Here is a 23,302-nt window from a genome sequence, read left to right as displayed (position 1 = left end):
AATGTCTTCAAGCGACTAACCCGTGCTCATTTTCTCAGCAAGTTAGATAAATAGCATTTTCGTGTACCTCTTTGAATATTATTATTATGTATGTATATATTTATATATACATACTATAATTTGTATAGCTATTATGTATAAGTAAGTATATCTCTGTGTCTCGATTAAAGTAAATAACTTCTCTCCTCTCAGCCTATCGCACTACCAACCACTTTCTCGACATCACCAAAGGTTAACTGGTAGAGAATGCTACTAGCATTAAGTTCGCCTTTGTACAATGTTTTTATGTGCAATAAAGAATTTATAATAATAATATATAATTTATAGTATAATATGTAAGTATATTTTATGTAAGTATTTCTATTAATTTAATTATCTAGTGACTATATTTAGTTTTTCCTGTTTAATTTTTTTTTTTTGCACCTTTCTACTTGTTTTCTTGTACCTCCTGTAGGTTGGCTGGTAGAAAATGCTTTTAGCATTAAGTCCACCTTTTGTACACTTATGTTATATTTGTGCAATAAAGTATTAAATAAATAAATAAATAAATAAATATACATTCACGAGCAATAAAAAAGTTCCAGTGACAATAGCGCCACATTGCTCCTGAACGGAAAATGCTAGCTACATGACGACATCTGCAATATTACAGTATGTTTAACACGTCATCAAAATATCCTAATCCTAACTAATATTATAAATGCGAAAGTAACTGTGTCTGTCTGTCTGTCTGTTACTCTTTCACGCCAAAACTACTGAACGGATTTGAATGAAATTTGGTATACATATGGTCTAGACCCTGGGAAAGAACATAGGCCACTTTTTATCCCGGTATTCCCACGGGAAAACTTTTTAAGGCGAAGCGAAGCGCGCGGGAACAGCTAGTAACCAATAAAATCGTTAATATTATTTTAAAATTTTAATAAAAAAAAACAGAGCATTTGGTATCGGCAATTTGCAAGTAGAACTTTTTCATTGCTCACGTGGGTTTAAAGTATTACGGAGCTTAACTGTATTTGAAATGCTATATGGGTAATAATAATTAATTATGTATACAGACTACCACCAAACTAGATTTGTAACCTCAGTCGGTAGGTGTCCTATATCCAGTCCTTGCTATTTGATCTGTGTAACCTAGATTTTCTTGTAACTGCCCTAGATGGCCACAATGCCCTTCTACTAATATAATATTCAAACGTTTCTAATAATATGTATTTATAACTATAGTTATACTATCATCACGAGTCACGACCCATTACGTCCCCACTGCTGGGGCACGGGTCTCCTTCCAATGAAGGAAGGGTTTAGGCCTAGTCCACCACGATGGCCAAGTGCGGGTTGGTGGACCCCAACACAAGCAAGCTTGTGCTGAGAGAGTTGTCGGGTAAGTGGGCAACCTGACTGTCAGATGTTTTCAAGCCGCCCGAAGGCCTCTGACTAGGTTTAACGACTGCTGCCGAAGCAGCAACCGGGACCCACGGCTTAACGTGCCGTCCGAAGCACGGAAGCGTCCAGAAAAGCACCACTTGAAATTGGTCACCCATCCAATGGCTGACCGTGTCAGTTGTTGCTTAACCTCAGCGATCAGTTACGATCACTGAGGCCCGCGTTATACTATAGTTGTATTTATAAAGCTACCTTTTACTTTTCTCACTTTGGCTAAATGAAATCACTGACTATTGATTCATACTGTTGCTTAAGTTGATTGCAATGCCCATTATGGGTATCAAGTCGTAAGTAGGTAGGTCCTATTTTATTTTACGATCATTAATTTACACTTGAAGTCAATCAAATATTTGATTTGATTTGACTATGCAATAATTCAGGGTACGCCAGACGTAGATAGTTAGTGGTCCTGACTGCTATGCCGAAGGTCCCGGGTTCGATTCCCGGCTGGGGCAGATATTTGTTTTAAGACAGATATTTGTACTTGGATCTTGGTTGTTGATATTTATATTTAATATGTATCTATCTATGTATTTGTGTAGATATATCAGCTGTCCGATACCCATAACACAGGCTCTGCCTAGCTTGGGGTCGGATAGCCGTGCGTGAAATGTCCCCACATATTACTTAATAAAATTTAAATCTGTAAACTCTCTGGGAATATTGGAAATAAATAAATAAAGACTCGAGACAAGGCTGGAGTGAATTATTATACGTGTGACGAGATAAAACTCGTCATGCGGAAGTTTTTAGTTGGTGCGTAGCGCGGAGCGGCGACACGGCTCAACGTAGTCGAAGCGAAGATTTCGTAGAATATTTTAAATAATTATAATATTTCGTGTAAATGTTTGTGTTGAGACTATTTTGGCTTTTATTTTATAGTACGTTATATTTGGAAAATGCTTTTTAAATCCGGAATAACTATCTTACTGTGCGTTGACTATCTTGCATGTATACTTTTTTAGTCGTGTAGACCAATAATGAATAATTAAATTAATCAATAGAGTTTCTAATTAATTACCATTAATTGTAACGCTACATTATCCCCATAGTATTACGGGATTCTCACGAATCCCATGGGAAAAGGATTAATTCTATAATATAGTCGCGTAAAACCCGCACTAAGCCAGCGTTCCTTCATTGGAAGGAGACTCGTGCCCGTCCAAGTAAGGAGGTCATATAATATGATGATGATTTGCGTAGAAATAGGTCATCCACCGCCACCAGCCACCATACAGGACGCGAGTGTAACGTATGACTTGTGCGTATGACAAACTGGTCACTCGATCCTTCTCGTTGCTCATTGGTCGACCGCTTTCACAGAGTAACTGCGGGTAGGGTTACTGAAACCGCATCTGTGTGGTCACTCTAGTTTACGGACAACGAAGTTTTGTAGCGCTTACCAAGACTGTACATACTTCCATAAAATAAGATGGTGATAGTTCTGAAGATGGCAGCGATAATTGGCATTTTTGTGCTTTTGTCAAACTAATCAACTATCACTCTTTGAAAGAATCATTAGGTGGTTTGTTAGGCTGCCAAGGTACATAAATGTATTCGCTGCCAACTATTAAGTTGTTTGGATCTAACTGTACGCCCAGGTCCTTGTAGTTCTGTGAACCACGCACCTTGTAGTTCTGTGAACCACCACCTTGTAGTTCTGTGAACGCACCGGTTGCAGGACAACTCTTGTTCGTTCGCTTTTTCTCAATCTAGAGTAACACGACCGCGCTACCTGTGAGGCAGTGACATATTTTTTGCGATGTCAACTATTATTCTTGCGGTTTTATTGGTTTTTATCCCTCACGATTTTACAAGGAAGAACAAAATGTTTGTTTGTTCCTAATGACATGCATATTTATCCATTTTAAGATGCAAAACTATTTCTAAAACACCACGTGTGGAATATTAAGATGTTGCTATTTTGAAGGTCAACCTTTTTTTTTAAATGGTTATGTGTAAAGAAACCTAGGGATGATTTTCTATTCGGGTAATTTCTGACCTAAGAAGTTTTCGAGTAAAAATAACGTATCTTTAAATTAATACGAAGATACCAACGAACGAACAGCTTTTAAGGTTTCGCGGCTGCAGCCTTTTTCAATCCGATATGAATGCCCCCGACTCGCGGATTAGCGCGCAATTTTTAAAGTAATGCCGGAACTGTGACGTCACTCCTCGGTCGGCTTTCATGGAGAATAAGCCGCGATAATACCGCCGTAATGTGAATGTAGATATTTTTTTCTACCAAAAAAGGTAGAGACTGAAAACAATTTAGGGAATGTTTTTATTCGATGATTTGAACGGCGAAAATTGCATGTTATTCAATGTGAAAATAAAAGGTTCCTGGTAACATTTTTCCAATCAATCGTTACAGTAGCCTTCAACAACGGGTCATCCAGGCTACACTGTGGGGAATTAGGACACAGTAGAGAGGCTTCTGCAACCAAAATAAGTGTCGGCTTTGGTTAAAACAACATCCCATTTCATGTGTCACATTTTACGTTTACCATTTCCTCAATAGTTTAATTTAATAAGGCCCTGTTTCACAAAGTCCGGTTAATGGCTACATGTGAGATAAAATACATGCTGTCACTCTCTGTTATTATTTTGTTGACAGTGACAGCATGTAGTTTATCCATCAAGTAGGCACTAACCAGACATTGTGAAACACGCCCTAAATATACGAATATTTCCTAGGTATAGGCGCCCTACATGACTATCACCAATATCCGTACTCTTAATCATTATTAACATTTTGTAATCTCCGCAGTTGTCCAAACCTTCTCACCTTTTTTTGCAATAACAGCCTAATTATACCGCGATATCCGTTATAACCGGACTTTACCGGACACAAAACCAAGCGTGGACAAAGATAGCGACGCGGGATAAAGTTATTAGCGGGTCCTTCTGATTGCGACGGCCATTTTGTTATCTTTATGCTGTGCGTCGTAGAATACGTGGGGTCACCTTTACTGATTATGTTGCTCGGTGAATAAGTGTGGGGTTATACGTTGGCTGAATAAGTGCCAATACTGTATCAGAGTATCATTGTATAGGTGTGTTTGTGTCTAAAACCAGATTGAAAGCCGTAACTTTTTTCTTATTAAGGTTTCGGTAAATAAACCTTGGGTACCTACCCAGCGGAATCAGAGAGTGATCAGAATCCTTTCACCAGGTGACAAACCTTAGTCAGACTCTACAGGGATTTGCAAAAGTGCTATTAGTAAGCCGAATTTTCAAAAGTCGTAGAAGAAAATTTGTTCAGAATGATCCCATTTCGGCTTAGTATAGGTATCACAACTCCCTGTATACCTTTTATCGTCATAATTCGCCCAAGGACGCTTAGTTTGTACGACTTTGTTCGCAAAAGCATAGTTCTATTTGGTACACGCTTCACACGCCTGCATACACGAGAATAGAGTTTGCTATCCAATTTTTACGCAGTTAATTCTTGAACGAAAAAGCATTGTACAAAAAAACTTTATATCCCGTAAATAAAATATCTGGCTCTATATCCACGGGGCCCGCACTGTTTGGACTCAGGGGGGTCACTCTATACTGACGAAAAACGAACGAATGAGAGCTGTCGTGCAATCGGCACGCTTAATACAACGAGATAGAGTCATGGCTCGCGCAGTGGCGCTTCGAAACTTAGTTTTCCGTCATATAGTGCGACCCCGTGTATTTACTCTATGTGAGTTCCCCGTAGATATCCGACCTCATTCCTGCCCCCTATCGGTTATACAAGGATATGATGTGCCCACTATTGAGGTAGATATTATATGTATACGTACGCAAATTACATGAGCATGCTTAATTATAAATAAAATAAAAATAAAAGTTATACTAAAAATAAACAAATAAATAAATAAAATATGTGGGGACATCTCACACACGGCCATCCGACCCCAAGCTAGGCAGAACCTGTGTTATGGGTGTCGGACAGCTGATATATCTACACAAATACATAGATAGATAGATACTAAATATAAATATCAACACCCAAGACCCGAGTACAAATATCTGTCTTTAAACAAATATCTGCCCCAGCCGGGAATCGAACCCGGGACCTTCGGCTCAGTAGTCAGGGTCACTAACCACTACGCCATTCGGTCGTCGACTTTAGTGAAACCTGACAGTTTTACCCAAGAAACACAAAAAAAATATACTAACTGAGCCATTTTGTGTGGGAGAAAAAAATGTTTATTTCCTAGGATAACAATTGTATACTTATAACTAGAGAGAGGTTGTTCTTTTGACCTGCATATCATGTGCTTAAATTTTTCGTATATATTTGTCTAATCTATCTACCCATACATGATCACATGCCATTGTGCCCATGCAGGTCCTACTGCCATATATTTCTCCTATAGACGGAACGCCGATAGGACCCCTTTGACGATGGCTAGCTGGCTGGAAAAAATACGACCGAATACGGGCGTTTTGTCAATAGAGTATTTGAAAAAAAAGAACCTTGTAAAGGAGACCAAATCAAAAACTCTATTGAACGAAACAAAACAACATGATAACTTAATAAAAGTATTTAAAAATAAAATAGTTTTTTAAAACACCTTGATCGTATTTGTTATGTACCTAAGTACTTACCCCGTATTTTTTTAATAACTTCAAAAATATTTCATACAATTTTCGAACGAGAAGCTTCTTTTCGGATCAGTATTTTTATTGGCAGTAATAAAATAAATTCGAATTAAAAATGTATTGCAAAGGCAAAAATACGAAAGTTTCAGTTCACATTTTGAATATTCCATTGCACAGTTGTAATGCATGAATTTATTACATGTACCGTGATGTACGTGCTAGCTTATTTTCAATGAAAAATACATTGGTTTTGTTTTTGCCGGATACCTATACATTTTTATTAAATTTAAGAGTGACAATGTTTCTAGATTGGCACTTGCCACAATTTGGCATACATTTTATCATCTAGTTCTGCAACTATTAATATACTTATATTATTATAGAACCAATGAATAAAAATATATTTTTTGTCTATTTACTACCATAAAATATGACATTTACGGGCCTATTAAATTTTATTGAAACCGTTTTACGTTCAAATATAAAATTGGGTTATAAGATCTTGGTGAGGTGTAAAATCAGTCTATTTTTATGTGAAAAGCCGTAACTTTCTAGAGGGTTTTTTATTCGTATGACACTTGGAGAGAAGTATTTGGACATTTTTCTTGAGTTTACGGGCGGTGTAAAAAGTCAAGTGGGCTGGCATTTTGTACGTATTACGCATCTTTATGCTATGTTGAGGTTTTGATATTTCTGAACTTTGATATTTGCGCAGTTTTTATTTATTTATAGTGTCCTTAGCTTAAGTAGTATGCCGTCGACTAGGGCAGTTTATTCGTACCGGTCTTACATGGCTTCAAAACTTTTACTACAGTAACAGTTTACGTGACAAACACTGCACGTTATTGTCACTTGGTAGGTAGTTCCGTAGTTCCGCTCTCGTCACAACGTAGTTCCACTTACGTCAGTAGCAAACCGCCACACCTCCCGTCTATCAAGCGGAGCCATTACTCTGCCATTCTCTGGAGCAACTTCAATAAGGATATTCAAAGCCACTGGTGCCCGCTCAGATTGCATTATAACTTCGTTAACTCACTACGCAGGCTGACTCTATACTGACGAAAAACGGACGAGCGAGAGCTGTCGTGCAATCGGCGCGTTTAATACTGCGAGATAGAGTCGTGGCTCGCGCAGCAGCGATCCGAAACTTAGTTTTTTGTTAAATAGAGTAACCCCCTATGGCCGGAGTCTATAGTTGGCAAACCACGGGATGCAATGGTAGATATTGGCTGCTACGGGTGGGCAAGATAGTTCGTTTTAGATAGGAGTTATCTACAGAATTCAAAATACATTTTTTTTTGTGTAGGAAAATGTATTCTCACTTGATATATTACATAGTTAATTATCTTAGGAGCAACGTTAGCATTTAGCAATTAGGTACATCCTGAAAAACCAAATATGATATTTTAGCAAGTAGTTTGCTGATAATATAGTTGTCATCGTTTTTTCAGGTATTACTTTTATATAAAAACTTATAAGCCATTGAGAATGTGTTGACTGGACCCTGATTTCCTCCCCTTCATACACAATCTGTCCAGTATTACACCATCACTACCTATTTCAATTACCGATGACGAGGCCTAGCCAGGGCCTCTATTGTGTACAATTTACGAAGCCAAACATTTTCGCAATCCAACGCACGTATGCCCAGCATATGTGGGGTAATCTAACGTTGACAAGCAAAATACTAATTGGTAACCCGGCCGGCCTATTGCGAGAGATGCGACCTTTGTGGAGGTCCGTGGAGGTTGGTGGAGGTTGTGGAGGTAGGGTGGAGGTTTCGCTTGCCCTTGTCAATGTTGGCCGCTCGTTTCCGATTTCGAATCTGTCTCATAATAGGTACTCTACGCTACGTTGTTTCGTGTCAATCCTGCCCTTAATTTTGAGTTCTGCTGATTTTAAGCTATGGGAAAAGATATGTTAAAAAATCTACCTAGTTTCGATAGTATTTATTTTGGTGTACTCAGATATCATTAAATGTATATACTTTAAAAAAAATAAGCTGTGATGCTCTTAGCGATGTAAAGCCATAATGAGATGCAATTTTACCACCTCAGGTAAGTGAGTTGAATGCGAAATTTTAGGCGAATATAACTAATATAAAACACATCTAAAATGGTACCTAAATATACCTGAGACCCGTCTAGGCGGGTAAAAAGGGTTCAGATCTATTATAATCCAAGACCCGTCATTAAAGTTTAATGAACAACGCCGAGGGACGCCCAAACTCATGATCAGTTCATTAGAAAGAGATCCTTCTCCCCACGGATACACCTTAATCTGAAATAGTCGGCCATTTATTTTGTGCTAATTCAACAATGTTATGTTTACCCTAGAGAATTCGTGATGGATTTTCTTACTTAAAAATGTTTTGTCTGTTACTTGGATATTTTGACACATTTTATACTGAATTTTCATACATTTTTTTTTGTTATGGTTCATTATACATCATACCTGTTTACTATAAATAATAAAGTCAAAAATGTGTAATTTTATTTTTTGCCACAACAATTCTGGCATCAACCGGTGTGATTCTGAAAATTATGATTCGCACCTTTTGAATGGTTTCTTCATTGTTGTTATCACTTTATTTTAATGTAAAATATAAACGATGTAACTAAATAAAATAAATTTATATTCGAATATAAACTTGCTAATTTATTACTGAGTAATGGTAATTTTCACTTGGCTTTTAAGGTGTTAACGATAATCATCCGTCTAGACAGCTGATAACGAGAATTACGTGCAATATGTCAAATTGTACGAAAGTGACAATTACCATGATCGAAAGTTCATTGTTTAGTTGAACTATTAATGAGAATTTTGCACTCAGACTCACTTGTATTGTGCTACAAGAACTTTCTCAACAACACTGTGAGATATGCGCTGCGTAAATGTTGCGACAAAAACGTTCCGTCTGAATAGGCCTCACAAAACCCCGAGAATTCGAACACAATACCATTGATCGCGTGTCAAGATATCGCACCCTCAACATAAAGAACAATGCTAGTTATCTCCTATCCAGTATTTCAACTGCTTTTGTTTTGTTTCAGATAAGTGACAACGCAGAGAGCACGCGGTCAAAGAAATGGTCGTCGAAGTTGAAGCTGAACACTTCTGGCAGCAGCAAATCGCCGGACAAGTCTCCGGACAGTCTGTACATGTACGGGACGGTCAGCGCGCCGGGCGGCTCGTCGCTGTCCAAGTCCATGAAGTACGCGGAGACGTGGCTGTACGGGTCGGTGCGCGCCGCCGCGCCGCCCGCGCGCCCCAGCGTCTTCTCCGCCTACTCCGACGTCTCGGGGCCCGTCCTCATCAGCACACCGCAGAAACCGACTCCCCACAACTACGCCGTCATACTATGTTCCTGTCCCGAATACCTGAACGGCACCAAGAAAAGCAGCTCTACCAAAGTCAGTATATGTAAGAAATGTAAGGGATCTCGACTGCCTCTCACCATTGCTGACAGCCCGCGGCTGCTGGTCGGGGGCACGGTCAGAGGCCCACAGGTCACCAGGGATGCTAATGGTATGATGAGAGCGGGGACTGCTAGAATCCCCAGCACTAAGTCGAGGCCATCTATACTTAAGCAAGGAGGAGAAACTGACCCGTATGACTTGATGCGAAGGAGCAGGCTGGCACCTCCTCATGAAGCTCGGATAGGGAGTCAATTTTCTACGAGTCGGTCCAGGGCCAAGAGCATAAGCCCGTGTAGAATGAAAAATAAGAGACCGAGTCCAGACACCCTGAGAAAGAGTAGAAGTAAATCGGTGGCCAGGGTGAACAACATTTGGGTAGAGGAAGAAGAAGTGAGCTCTAATGAACCAAAAAAATCTATTTTATCGTGTGACATAAATCCTTACGATTTAGTGAAACCAAGTTCCACGATGAAGTCCCTGGCTGAAATTGAATTTGACGATGATTATGGTGATATTTTGCATGACACATTAATTAAAAATGAAAATTTAAAGTCATTGAATAAATCTAAATCTGAAACAAATATAAAAGCCATTAGTGGACAAAGAATTCGTGTAGTAAATGAAACTAAATCTAGCAGTGTAAATGAAGTATCAATATACGATCCTATTAATCTTAATTACGATCTCAGCCATTATGAACTCAAAACTCAAGAAATACCATCATCACTATCATTACCAAATATTAAATCCGAAAACAAGAAGTCAGTTTCTTTAAGTAAAAATACAAGCAAGAAGGTACTGAATATTTCTTCGAACAATAGAACTAAACAAAAGAGTGTATCACCAAAACGACCACCTAGAAGAGCTAGAAATATAAAAACTGACGATGACAGTGAAAGTGATAATCAAAGAATGCCTGAAAGAAATTACGTTCGTAAATCAAATAACGATACAATAAGGCTTACTAAATCCAGAAATCAAAATAACGATACGATAAAATCTATTCTGAAGAAACCTAGGAACTACGATTTGGTTGAGAACACACATAAATCAGAATCTTCTGAAACTTCATTTGAAGGCAAAAGAATTTATTCATCTCAGTTTTATATTCCAAAGCCTAATGATAAGACTGTCACAACTCAATCGAGTACAATTCTACAACGAAAGAGAGTGCAGTTCTTGGTTGAAAATGAGGAAACCAAGATTATTTATACTGCCGAGTTCAACTTGCAGGAAAACACTGTACGTGGCATTCCCGGTGATGTTCACATTGAAAATGAAGAGGATATTATCGCAGAGGGCGATGTTGTCAGCCATAGTTTAGGTCATTTAGATGAAGCTGAAATATCCGATATCATTAACCAAGAAGTAAGTGGTAATGATAGTGGAGTGTATGAAGATGTCCATTTGAGTAATGTGACTGAAAATACTGTACTGGATAATAGTGTGCAACTAACGGAACAAAGTCATGTGAAATCGTCGGATATTCAAAATTCAGAGATCCCTGAAGGTGAAGTATTATTTTTTTATGTATTGAATTTAATTTACTATTCATAAAAAAAGTATACATCATTATATTTTTTGTTTTAATTTCAGATAATAATGTCCCGAAAGTACCAGTACTACGTCGGTCGGAGTCTGAAAGAGTAACACCAACAGTTTCAGTATCTCCACCAAAGTTCTTGGATACCATGGCATTGAGGCCTAAACCAAAACATTGCCACACGAGTCAAGTGTTTTTAGTGACTTCTAATGATACTGAATTTTATAATAACAGTCAAGCATCAAAATCGTACATACAAAATGCAGCTATTCATCATGAAACGTTGACATTCCCGACCAGTAATGAAAGTTCAGTCATTGATTCTGGTAATATAAGTGACAGCAGTGACATAACAAGAAACGTTTTAAAACATTTAAGACGTGGTATATCCGAGTCACCCGATCCACCTCCTAGATTGAAATGTAAAGATAGGTTGAAATCAAAAAAGAATAATTACGTCAAGACACGTTTTATTCGAAACAACTCCAACAGCTCTACCAGTGACGAATGGTCTGACGCAAATGACTATGATCAAAAAACAGTACTGAGAGTTAAACAATTTGATTCTGGAGAACCTGAAGTAACGAATATTTTACCCAGCGATGAAAAAACTGAAAATGAGCCACGCAAAACATCAATTCAAATAAATGGAAACGAATGTTATTCAACAATGAATGTAAATAGTGACACTCCGATTTATTTATCATCTGTGGTCGTAAATGAAGATTACGGTAATGCTTGTGATACTTATCAGTCTGGTACTACTGTGACCATTAGTGTTGGCACTCCACAAAAGGAAATTAAAAAGACAAAGAGTCAAATATATATAGGCGCAAATCTTTCTAACCATGATAATGAGAAAATTGAAGAAGCAAATACTTATGAAGAATATTGCAACGATACAAATAAAAATAGCTCTAGATCTGAAACAAAAAGTTTTGATATCAATGATATTACTTCAATTCTTAATGATCCTGTAGAAGCAGTGAAACGTAATTTGATTCCACATGTTTGTGGTAAGAAGGAAACTGACTTAGACAATACCTCTCTTAATCACAGTGACATTGAAGAAAAGTCACCTGAGGGTTTTGTCGCCAAACTTTTTGATGACCCTTTCTTTGGCCACTTAGCTGAAGGCCTTGATTCTGATCTTGTTAAGAAACTAATTGAGAACTCTTTAATAAAACTTCAAGAGACTAAGAGCCAGGAAGGAGCAGAGAGTGCAATAACCATTGAGAAGTTGATAGAGAGTTCGCTGAAAAATATGAAAAAGGAAGATATTTCCAAGTGCAAAGAAAAAGAAAGCGAAGAGAATCAACAGCCTGAAACTAATGGTACCAACGACGAGTCTGAAAATCCAGAAAATGACACGTCAGTTGACAATGAAAACAACTGCTCTGCTCCCTATGAAAGTATGGAGTATGAGAGCGGTGCTGTAGGAGTGTTTTCGGATTTGGAGCCTATGTCTGATTGTTATAATGCATCAGCTAGTGAACTTTCCACTGAAGACGATACTAACTCCACAAGATCCAAATTTTATCAAATGCTGGTCGATGCAGCGCTATGTGACATTGAAATAGCGAACAACACCGATGACGATCATCACTACGAATCGATACGTCTAAACAGTGACCCGATTTATGAAGAAATTTGTGATATGCCGCCGCCTTTACCAATCAACCCTCCGCCGTTATCATTGACTCATGTCGACGATGAAAAACGAAATGGTTCACGCTCAATCTTTGAAGGTGCCTCTAAATATGATATTTTATCCTACTTAGTCGATGCCAAAGAAAGAGGTATCGATGACGAAGACACATACATAACCACTTATGTGTGTGAAAGTGACAATAACTCTGTTATACTTCAAGAATCGAAGGAGTCCAGCCGATCTGGTCAAATCATAGATTCTCATCTTAGCAGCAATACAAGTCAACTATCAAACGCGTCTGACTCTAGCGAAGATAACTCATTAATCATCAACCACGACAGTTTAGAGAAGTCTCTTGTTTGTAAGAAAACATCGGCAGAAATTGAAAGGAATGATTCTGGAGTTGGTTCAGAAACCAGTAAATCATCAAGAAGTAGGTTGCAAGGGAAAAACTCACCTTGTAATACTGTTAATGGATCAGATACTCCAATACATCTCTGTGAGGACTGTGATACTGCTGTGGAGACTCAAGTAACTGAACAAGGTAAGAATTTCTTTACTCAATAGTTAAATGGAATTTACAATTAGTAACTTACTAACTCAAATTTAAAATGAATTACAGGGTCTTTGTATGCGCCACTAGTATGTCGAAAATGTGCCAAGAAAAGAGCAGAAAGGAAGGAAATATTAACAGAAATAGTCGAAACTGAAGAAAAATATGGCCGTGACTTGCAAATAATTCTGGAGGAGTTTTACAAGCCCATGCTTGTGGCTGGGTTGTTGAACCAGGAACAACTTAGTGCAATATTTCTAAACGTTGAAGAGTTAATTGAGAACAATCAGGTTTTATCAGAGAAATTGAGAGATGCTCTTGAGATCGCAGTTGAGCAGGGCGATGAGGTAAGTTTTTATTATACATTTACGATAAGTAATAAAACTTCTAATATTTTATGAAACTATTTTACTTCCACAATTCACAAACTACGCATCCAATAATACGCATTATTATTTATTGGAGACTTATCATAATATAGCAGCTTACGAAGAAAGCACAAATTTCGGGAGAAAACGTAATTGTCTCTTAGAACTGTGTTTAGTTTAGTACCAATTTACCTAATAAGAGGTAGGTATGTTGAAAAACCAATTACCGTTTTCCAATAACATACAACATAAGTATTCGGTTTCTTGTAGATGGGTAGAAAATCCTTCAAACGATCAAGGTTGTGCTGACACCGATAGTTCCGATAGTCAGATCAATGATTCTTATAATATCAAAATACGCAGAAATATTATTATTTATTTATTTATTTATCGTATGGCTTTACTGGTCGTTTATTATTACGTAGATATATTCATAATGTTTCTGAGTATCTTGCCGTATACGTTTGCAACAGAATGTTTAGATTCTGTGAACAGGGACAAAACTGTTGTTTACTTTTCCAGGACCTTCTAACAGTGAACGTGGGCAAGATTCTTCTGGAATGTTCTGGAATGCTGACCGCGTTCCAATCCTACTGCGTGAAGCAAGCCGGCGCCGCGCTGCTATTGGCTGGGCTCGAGAAAGAGAAGGAGCTACTCAGGATATTCCTCCGAGTCTCTCAGATGGAGAATGTTGTGTTGCGCCGAATGAACCTCAACTCTTTTCTAATGGTAAGTGGTTTAAAAAATTTCTATAGAGAAAGGATAAGCAGAATAGTTTTCGAATTCAGTAGGTACCTTGTAATTATAATAATCCATTAAAATCTAAGATCTACATGCAATCTTGCAATCGTCTATCATCCACTCTCTTACAAAACCTTCAATATGAATGGATAATCCTAACACTACGGTGACAACCCTAGTTTACTCTAGCGTTTGTCACGGACACGCTCAGAAGACGAACAACTCTCTAATGAAAAATCTAACCAATTTCAGGTACCAGTGCAGCGCGTCACCAAGTACCCTCTTCTCCTATCCCGACTATACCGAGCGACGGCTGCCTGCGCAGCCGAGCGCGACGACGTCAAGGCGGCCCAACGTTGCGTGGAGTCTCGTCTCCTAGAGATGAACGCGGCAGCAGCGGCGGCCGCGGCGGCGGCCAGAGACGTACCGCTGTGGCGCCGTCTGGCGGCGGCGAGGCGAACTGCGCACGACCTGCATGTGGCTGATATCAGGCTGAGGAAGATGGCGGTTGATGTGCTGGACTGGAACCATGATGACGCACGGTAAGGGTTGTTGATGCAGATTCTTCTTCTTCTTCTTCTTGGTGTCCCATGTCCCCCAGTGGAGCAGATGGCAGATACGATAGTTTTCTTTCCCAGTCTGTCGACAGCAGCTAGCTTTGCATCGGACTAGATATATCCAATCCAGGCTAGAGGGAAAATAATAGTACTACAGAATGTATCCAATATCCATCTCAGAATGATAGTGGCCTCGTGAATTGGTATTTTTACAGTGTGGTTCCGTTTATACAATAGGGTGTCAATAAACATAATTGGGATTAGGTACCTAATTAATAACAAGTCTATCAACTTATTTTATGAAATATTTTTGTTATAAATTGCTACTAATACTTAGGTTAACAAGATGAACCTGTAAAGACAGGAGACACATAAAAAGGCTTTGCTTAAATAACTAGTTCTTAGAACGCTACTCACTACAAAGCTAAAAATATCTCGTTACCGCGAAAAAGATTCTTAACGAAATTATAAATAAGCATTTGTTTTCTCGAGATAATGACTTCACAGAACGATGTTTCGCGCGTTCACCTCCCATTGTGGATGCATGGAACGGCCCCGTTAGTGGAATTGTTCTGAGGTTCCAGTTTCTTATTGTTGAAACAAACACGATTATCCACGAGACCGAGAAAACTTAGCCTCTTGTCGTAAAATCAATTCAACTTGAGGAAAGTGGCAGTAAATGAAGAGAGCAGTCAATTGACACCATGAGCTTTTTAAATCTATCAGTAAATTTAAATAGCGCAATGGATATAATTTATATATACTTACCTAGGATTTTAAGATTGTGTTGTGTGTGTGTCTTGAGCAAAGCTTTAAGTAAAGAAGTGACTGATTCAAATGAAACATGATTATGTAGGTAATACAAATGAATTCATATCTTTCTAGTTTCTAGCCATATTACTTACCTATTCGTACGTATTTTTTAAATGGAATATAAATGTACCAGAGGCGATCCTTTATCCAAAAGCTGTGTCGCCAAACACACTTTAATATTATCGCTGTACCTAAGTCTAATTAAAATAAGTTACATAGGAAGTGAAAATACTGGTCCACATTTACACAGTAGCAAAGTTGAATTCTCCCAATTTCCCGATTCCAAAACGCGTTATAGAACCCGCAGTAAGTACCGAGTCTACATAGTTGAACTTCATCACAACCATTGTTTCAAGTGCCAGCTATTTCGACAAGAGCCAAGTTAGCAGCTGGGGCTCAATTATCTTAGAACTGTGTCTCACTAATCGCTCTTCATAAAGTCATACGTACGGAGTACCTCACCTTTGCCTCCTAAAGTAAAATTTGGATGTTATGAACTTTTAACCACCGACTGACAATCTACTTACTTATTACAGTCTGTCTATAGAATTTCAACTCTGAAATGCATGTCGTACGTAGGTATCGGTATAAGTTTTAGTTATGAAAACAACATATAAAAAAACCGTTTTGACCTGGTTCCTGAATTTATATTCCAAAAATTTTAATTCTAACCACTCTATGTAACGAAATTGGCCTCTCAAAGAGTACACAGCGCAGAAAGGCCATCTAAAATCAGTTCACTTCTGCACCGACAACGTGCAAGCGACGTATCGTGTGCAGGTAAACACAACAGCATTGAGTGTGTGATTTGCACGAAATCCCAGCATTATTAGCTGTGCAGCGCTGCAGGATGCTACACGATGCTTCCTGAAGCGCTCGAGCGCGGCATAACGTAATATCGCATCTTGTATGATGGAGCCCGACTAAGCTTAGACGTAATATATTTCGTCACGATGCTTACGCGTCCTTAACCTCGGAAGTGAGGCAGTTTTGTAAGTGATATTTGCTGAAAATATTGCAAAATTTCAGATTGTAACTTACAGGTTAAATTAATAAACCTAATCTGTCTCATCGAAAGGATTCCAATAGGTACAAATATAACTTTTTCATTGCCCGTGAGTGTATAATTGACACAATACAAAATTAGGTATAATCCTACAAAATACGGGAGACAATGACATGATCGCACTGTAACGATACTCGTAGCAAAATAATGCGTATCCAAACAAAAATAAAATCACTTGTTTTCAAATTTAAAATTATATTTCGTATTTTTTTCTGTTTCTTAGGTTCGCGATGGAAGGCAAGCTGCTGTTCACTCTGCCCAACGACAACAACTGGCGGAAGGGGCGCACGATCAAACTCACGCCGATCAACGCACTTTTGGTTACCAACGGAAAGGTTTGTCAAATTCAAATTCAAATTCATTTATTGCAAGTCACATTGTGGAATTAGGTGGTAATGAGTTCATTAGTTACAAATGTGACACCTTGTAAGGGCGCAGCAACCAGAGGGGCTTCAAATTAGTTACTTACTTTTTTTTTCTTTTTTTTTTCATCTCATGACATGCATTATATTAACAATGTTCATCAAAAATTATAATACCTATCATAATAAATTATTAAAATCTTAAATAATATTGATAAGCACTACTAAATAATGATAATAAATATACATTGAATTATTACAAGTAGTTAAAAAAAGTTTGTTTTATCACCTTGTCTATTTCTTTAAATTAAACAAATATTTCAACCAAATAAAAGTTACTAGCGACTATGGAAGAGCTTTGATATGCAGCCCTGGTAGCACAGGGCGCTATTAAGACGTGACAAGATTTCTCCGTCGCGCTCGCTCTTGAGGCTGCGCGATGTGAGTGAGCGCGATGCAAAACTCTTATCACGTCTTAAATGCGCCTTGTACTAGCCTTTCTGGTCTAGGTTCTTCTTCTTTTTGGAGTGTCAGTGACAACACTACAGCTGGACTAGGGTTTGTTTGGTGTTTAGGTGTATGGTAAAGGCCAATTTACATTATAATTATATTTTAGTGATCAAATAGAAAATTACATTACTAGGCTGTTGGCTAGTCAAAGCTTTTCGTGAACGTCTGTCGTAAGCCTTATATCATAGGGGTACATATGCACATATAACCACTCGTATCATTTTGTGTACTACTATATATTCAAGGTACATTCATGTACGGTTCCTAGAACGTTCCTGTTACTAATAGCTTCCTTCGCATGTGATTTTCAATCGGCCTTCTAATTGGGGTACGGTTTTGACTTCAAAGCTATTGTGTTATACAAACGAACAGACATCTCCGGTGCAAACGCAGCCTGATAATGATGCAGACAGTCAGCAAAGTGAACATAATTGCACTTCATACAGGATTGCTCCAGTTTTGGAGGGAAAATATGTATACGGGCTTATGCGTATCATAAATACGAAAATGCTCGCTCTTAAGTGCAAAAATATATAGCTTTATTGACCATACCTTGTTTGGTGTTATATTTTTTGTTTTTTTCTCATGTGAGAATCCTGTAGGAAAACGATCACCTATAATTATAATAGAAATTGGGTCATTTTCATTTCACTGATTTCAAATTGCCCTTGTGGAAAAGCACTACATAGTTCATTTATGTATCCAGTTTTTGCCAGAGTACAAACAATATACCTAGAATGCATAATATTTCTAAAAATATTTACAATTTTATTTTTTTACAGCCAACGATAACGCACAAAACGAACGAGATTCGCGAGACGCGCGAGGCCCGCGACCGAGAGGCGAGAGAGAGAGAGAACGATGCACTATTCGCACGCAGCGGAGTGAGAGAGGCGGCACTACTGCTCGTGAGGGAGAAGGCAGGAAGATACACGCTGCAGAGGGAGCCACTGTTCCTGGACAGATGCGTCGTGGCCGCCGATCACGAGCCCGAACATTTCTTCGAGGTTCACGAGATTACTACTAAGGATTCGTATATTTTTAAGGTGAGTACTGCAAGCAGTTTCAATAAGGCTTATGTATTTATTATACTTATTTCATAGATCTTCTTTATTTGTTTTACTGAACTCAGTTTTTTTTTTGAGTTAGTTATGTTATTAACGCCGGTTTTATGTCATTCATAAACAAGACTACGCTACCGATTAGTAGGGCACGCACACATTTGACGTTCATGTTCAAAATTTTACTATATTTCAATTAAAAAACCACTGAAAAATATCCTCTATTCTAGGCGGAGGAGAGTTCCCGGACGCGCACGTGGTACCGCCAGCTGCAGTATCACGCGCAGGGCGCGGGCGCGTGGCGCAAGCGGCGGAACGCGCTCGCCAACATCATGATCAACCCGATGCTGACGCGGAATTGACATGCGCCCGTATTACCCGACCAAATTCAGATGACGCTGGGTGAATGAAGAAATTGATGTTTTTTGCGGCAACTTATCTTATTAGAAAAGGAGAACGGCAGTGGGCGTACCGCCTTTTTTTGGAGCGTTTCAGAACCATGTTTTCACCATTTATTAATACAGTGTAGATAAGGTATTTTCAGTAATTACAATATTTTTAGAAGCCGGGGGAAAAGAAAAAAATATAAATGAAGAATATTTAAATCTAAGGATAATGGAACGTAAAAACAAACATATAGAGAACGGAACGTAACAATAGTGGTGCCAGACCTAGGAATATTACCAGCAAATCCGAGCAAAAAAGTAATTGAATAGAAATATCGATACATTCTTAAATACAAAAGATATTTTATTTATCAATAAATTACATGTTCTGGTACTATTTGTGCCAAAACTAGTACATTTGGTTTATAAAATATGATTATATTTAAGTCTTGAAGACTTTTATCCATAGTAAACCATTTTCTTTTTCTCTTTATTCGATTCACTATAATCGATATTTTTTGAATATTTAAATCTAATAACACTGAATCTTGCTTGTCAATCTTGTCATAGTAGTTGTTATTTCATTTTCCATTACCTAACCTAATTATTTAATATTTTGAATACCGTTGAAACTGCTGAAGATATAGAACAAATGTGACAAAGGGGAGAACCAGACCCGGTTCCTGTTCCACCTCCCCGGCAGGCTCCCGTCCCACTTCTTCATCAGGAACCTGCAGAAGCAGCAGAACAAGAACACGCAAAATCCTGACAATATTTTCTATGAACCATAGGATGATAAATACCTGAGTCAAATATGAGAAGAGCAACTGCGTTCTGCAGTTCAAATCCCGGCGCTGACATGTACCAATGTGTTCTTTGAATTTAATTAAAATCTATACCATCACACTTACAGTGAAGGAAACCTGCATACCTATCTAGATTTAGCACATCTAGAGAGCCAGGTGCTGGGTACTTACACCCCAACAGAGAATAGAATAGAGTAGGTAATAGGAACATAAAATTCCTAAAGTTGATTCCAGGCAAATTATGTTATGTAAATAAAACAATGATCTTTTTAACAGTATATTTTATTTCATTACATTACTCGCCAAATGCATACCCATATAGTAGAACCTTTACATATAGCATTTCGAAATGGCATAGCAGATCCCGGTTGCGGAATGGCAATTTAAAACTTCAGAAGTTGGAACTTCATAACATTATTCCATGATGAATGTAGTAGCCTGATCTAGTCGATAATATTAATAAAATCATTATATTTATTAGGTACGTTGCACGTCCCGTATTTATTTAAACGTAAACATATAACTTGATATACCTAACATATTATTATTCACGTTGTTCGTCTTGTGTTGTTCAAGTGTTGACGTTTAGTTGTTGACATAACACATTTTTTTATCATTTCAATTTTTCTGCTCTGGTTTGTCAATTTTTATCATTATACTGAGATCCAACCTAGACATTTATGACGTAAATCACAGAGTACTTGACATAAACATTACTTCACTTGACGTTCCATTCTTCCTGTATGAATGTTTACGTTCCTTTGCGACTAGATTTTAAAGATTCTTTTTTTCCGTTTTTCTCTTTTCTCCCAGCTTCTAAAAATCTAGTAATTAATTGACTTGTGTACCTGTACAGTGTCTCTCTAATCATGGTACTTTCATTACGGAACCCGTCATTTCCATAGTGGTACAAAACGTCCATAGAACCCTGCCTTTGTCCTTTGGCAATTTGTTATTTACTTATTGAAAATTTGGTAAAAGAGTGAAGTGCTGTAAAACAAAATATTCTAGAGCAGAAATTGTTAAATTGATTGCGTTTAAAATGCATTTAGTTTTCTCCCAATTTTAATGTACTTAACATCATGGGGAGTCGATTATGGATTATTTTTTTGTCAGCAAATGTTTGTTTAAGTGATTCTATAGATATTTATTATTTCTGTTAAATTCTAATAGGTATTAATCGGTAAAGCTTAGCTGTAAATAATACAATATTATCTTATTTTGCCACTAGTTTGTCCTTAGCTTTACACCAAAATGTAGTTCATATATTACTGAGACGTAAGCACCTACGGCTACACAACACACACAGTATAGTAATTTACAACAATGATTTTGATTGTAAATAAAAATATCCTCTACTAATAGTTCTGTGATAAGATGCCGTTGCTTCAGAAATAAATGAATAATTTTACTAAATAATATACCTACCTACTTTTGTAATATTTTGAACTTGAATTCCCATGAATAATTTTCCTGACTAGTCTTAAGTTTTTTTTTTCAGTTGAAATGTAATAATTTTAACATAATTGTAAAATGATTTTGTATTTATTATTATGTAAGTATATCTTCCATATAAAATATCATTGAATAGTAGTGTGTACTTTAGAATAGTATTTACAAACCTGTTTTTTGGCAATAAAGTTATGAAATATGATTATTATTATTTTCTTTAGTGAAAAATTTAATGAATAAATGATTTAAAATATTATTGTATTTTTCTATCTATGAAATAGTTAGGTACATTTATTACATTATATTTCATATTCTTACTTATATTTACCTACGTAAAATAGTTGAATTGTATATGAAATAGGATATCCTATTACAATGAATATCCCACTTGTGACGGTAAAAAAATTAAAGATAAATGTCAAATAATTAAAAATTTTACCTACTTTATTTATTTGACATATTTGTACCAATACGATTATGCAATAGTAGGAAGACAGACATGGTTAGCTAGTTACGTATCTACAGGTACTTCCCACAAACCTGTCTCGCGCATACTAAAGTTTACTTGAAATACTCTCAAACCGAACTACCCGTATCTTCTAAATCGGTCTCTCCTGGAAATTTCTAACCAAAATACAGTGTATGCTGTTCCGTACACAAACTCTGGACTGCCACTTAGCCAAGGCACTGCGTCCTAGCTTCGACAAATTATTCGATTGAAACCGACCAAACTGCATCTCGTTTTCTTAGGATGTTCGCAAAGTTTGCGATTATGAGTGTATAATCAAGCGAGCAATGAAAAAGTTCCAGTGACCGAATTATTCCAAAAAAACATACATACAGACGAATTCAGAACCTCCTCCTTTTTTCGAAGTCGGTTAAAAATGGAAAAAAAACTAGCTTCACGACGCGAATGATGTAATATTAACAGTGCATCTGAATATTACCTACTAGCTAACAACGTAAATTTTGATTAAATTCAGCAAGACAAGAGTGAACTCAATACGCCACTTTAGGGATATAAGAAACACTTTTTTTTTTGGAGTCTTACCTCTTAAATTTACAGACAAACGTCGAATGTTAGGTATTTTTTTTCTCTCCAATTTCACTTCTATCTTAAATTTTTTTCTGCTGCGTAAAAAATATTTTGAATTAATCATAGGTGTACCGCCGGCCTTATATCTAAGTTCTAGACTACCTTAGTAACGATACTATGCGGTGGCGGAGAACTAGTTGTCGATATCATGTATATAGGTACCTAGCTTTAATCATTTTAATCTCAGTTTAAAGTCCAAGTTCATCAAACTTCATCAATCATCTTAAATTTTAGTAGGAATCTATAGTTTGTTAAGTTTTGGGCCATGTGATCATATCATATTATATATTTACAAAATTTTTAAACCATGACAATTATATAATGTATATGGCATTGTCATGGTTCAAAAATTTACATTATATATATTATGTAGTCTGAGCCTATCTGAAACCTAGTTAAACATTGTGAGATATGGCGTTTCGACTTTCTCCGTGTTCGGCATCATAAGGGTCACAGTGACAGTTAAATAAAGTCCATTTTTCTCTCCACCTTTAATTTGCAAGGTGCGGGTGCCTATATAAATAGAGTGAGTCGCCCGCGCGCCTCAGTTGGTTTTTAGGGTTCCGTAGCCAAAATGGCAAAAACGGAACCCTTATAGTTTCGTCATGTCCGTCTGTCCGTCTGTCCGTCTGTCCGTCTGTCACAGCCGATTTACTCGGAAACTATAAGTACTACAGTGATGAAATTTGATGGGAATATGTGTTGTATGAACCGCTACAAAAATATGACACTAAATAGTAAAAAAAAGAATTGGGGGTGGGGCCCCCCATACATGTAACTGAGGGATGAATTTTTTTTTTTCGATGTACATACCCGTGTGGGGTATCAATGGAAAGATCTTTTAAAATGATATAAAGTTTTCTAAAAAACATT

The 23,302-nt window shown here is 37.4% G+C and overlaps 1 protein-coding gene across 2 annotated transcripts in view; it reads left to right on the top strand.

Annotated features, from left to right (window-relative positions):
• LOC105387211 overlaps positions 1 to 21,016 on the top strand; it is a 129,128-nt gene extending 108,112 nt beyond the window's left edge. For both annotated transcript variants that reach the window (XM_011557903.3, XM_048631849.1), the window contains 9 exons: positions 9,099 to 10,974; positions 11,061 to 13,202; positions 13,281 to 13,558; positions 14,102 to 14,308; positions 14,573 to 14,862; positions 16,980 to 17,091; positions 18,411 to 18,674; positions 18,920 to 19,140; positions 20,822 to 21,016. In XM_011557903.3, coding sequence (XP_011556205.3) covers positions 9,099 to 10,974; positions 11,061 to 13,202; positions 13,281 to 13,558; positions 14,102 to 14,308; positions 14,573 to 14,862; positions 16,980 to 17,091; positions 18,411 to 18,674; positions 18,920 to 19,051 — 5,301 coding nt within the window. In that variant the 3' untranslated portion in view covers positions 19,052 to 19,140; positions 20,822 to 21,016. The remainder of the gene's footprint in view (positions 1 to 9,098; positions 10,975 to 11,060; positions 13,203 to 13,280; positions 13,559 to 14,101; positions 14,309 to 14,572; positions 14,863 to 16,979; positions 17,092 to 18,410; positions 18,675 to 18,919; positions 19,141 to 20,821) is intronic.
• Positions 21,017 to 23,302: the final 2,286 nt, after the last annotated feature.

Source organism: Plutella xylostella, chromosome 29, assembly GCF_932276165.1.
Source record: "Plutella xylostella chromosome 29, ilPluXylo3.1, whole genome shotgun sequence".
Taxonomy (NCBI): Eukaryota; Metazoa; Arthropoda; class Insecta; order Lepidoptera; family Plutellidae; genus Plutella; species Plutella xylostella.
This window is presented reverse-complemented; position numbering and strand designations above follow the sequence as displayed.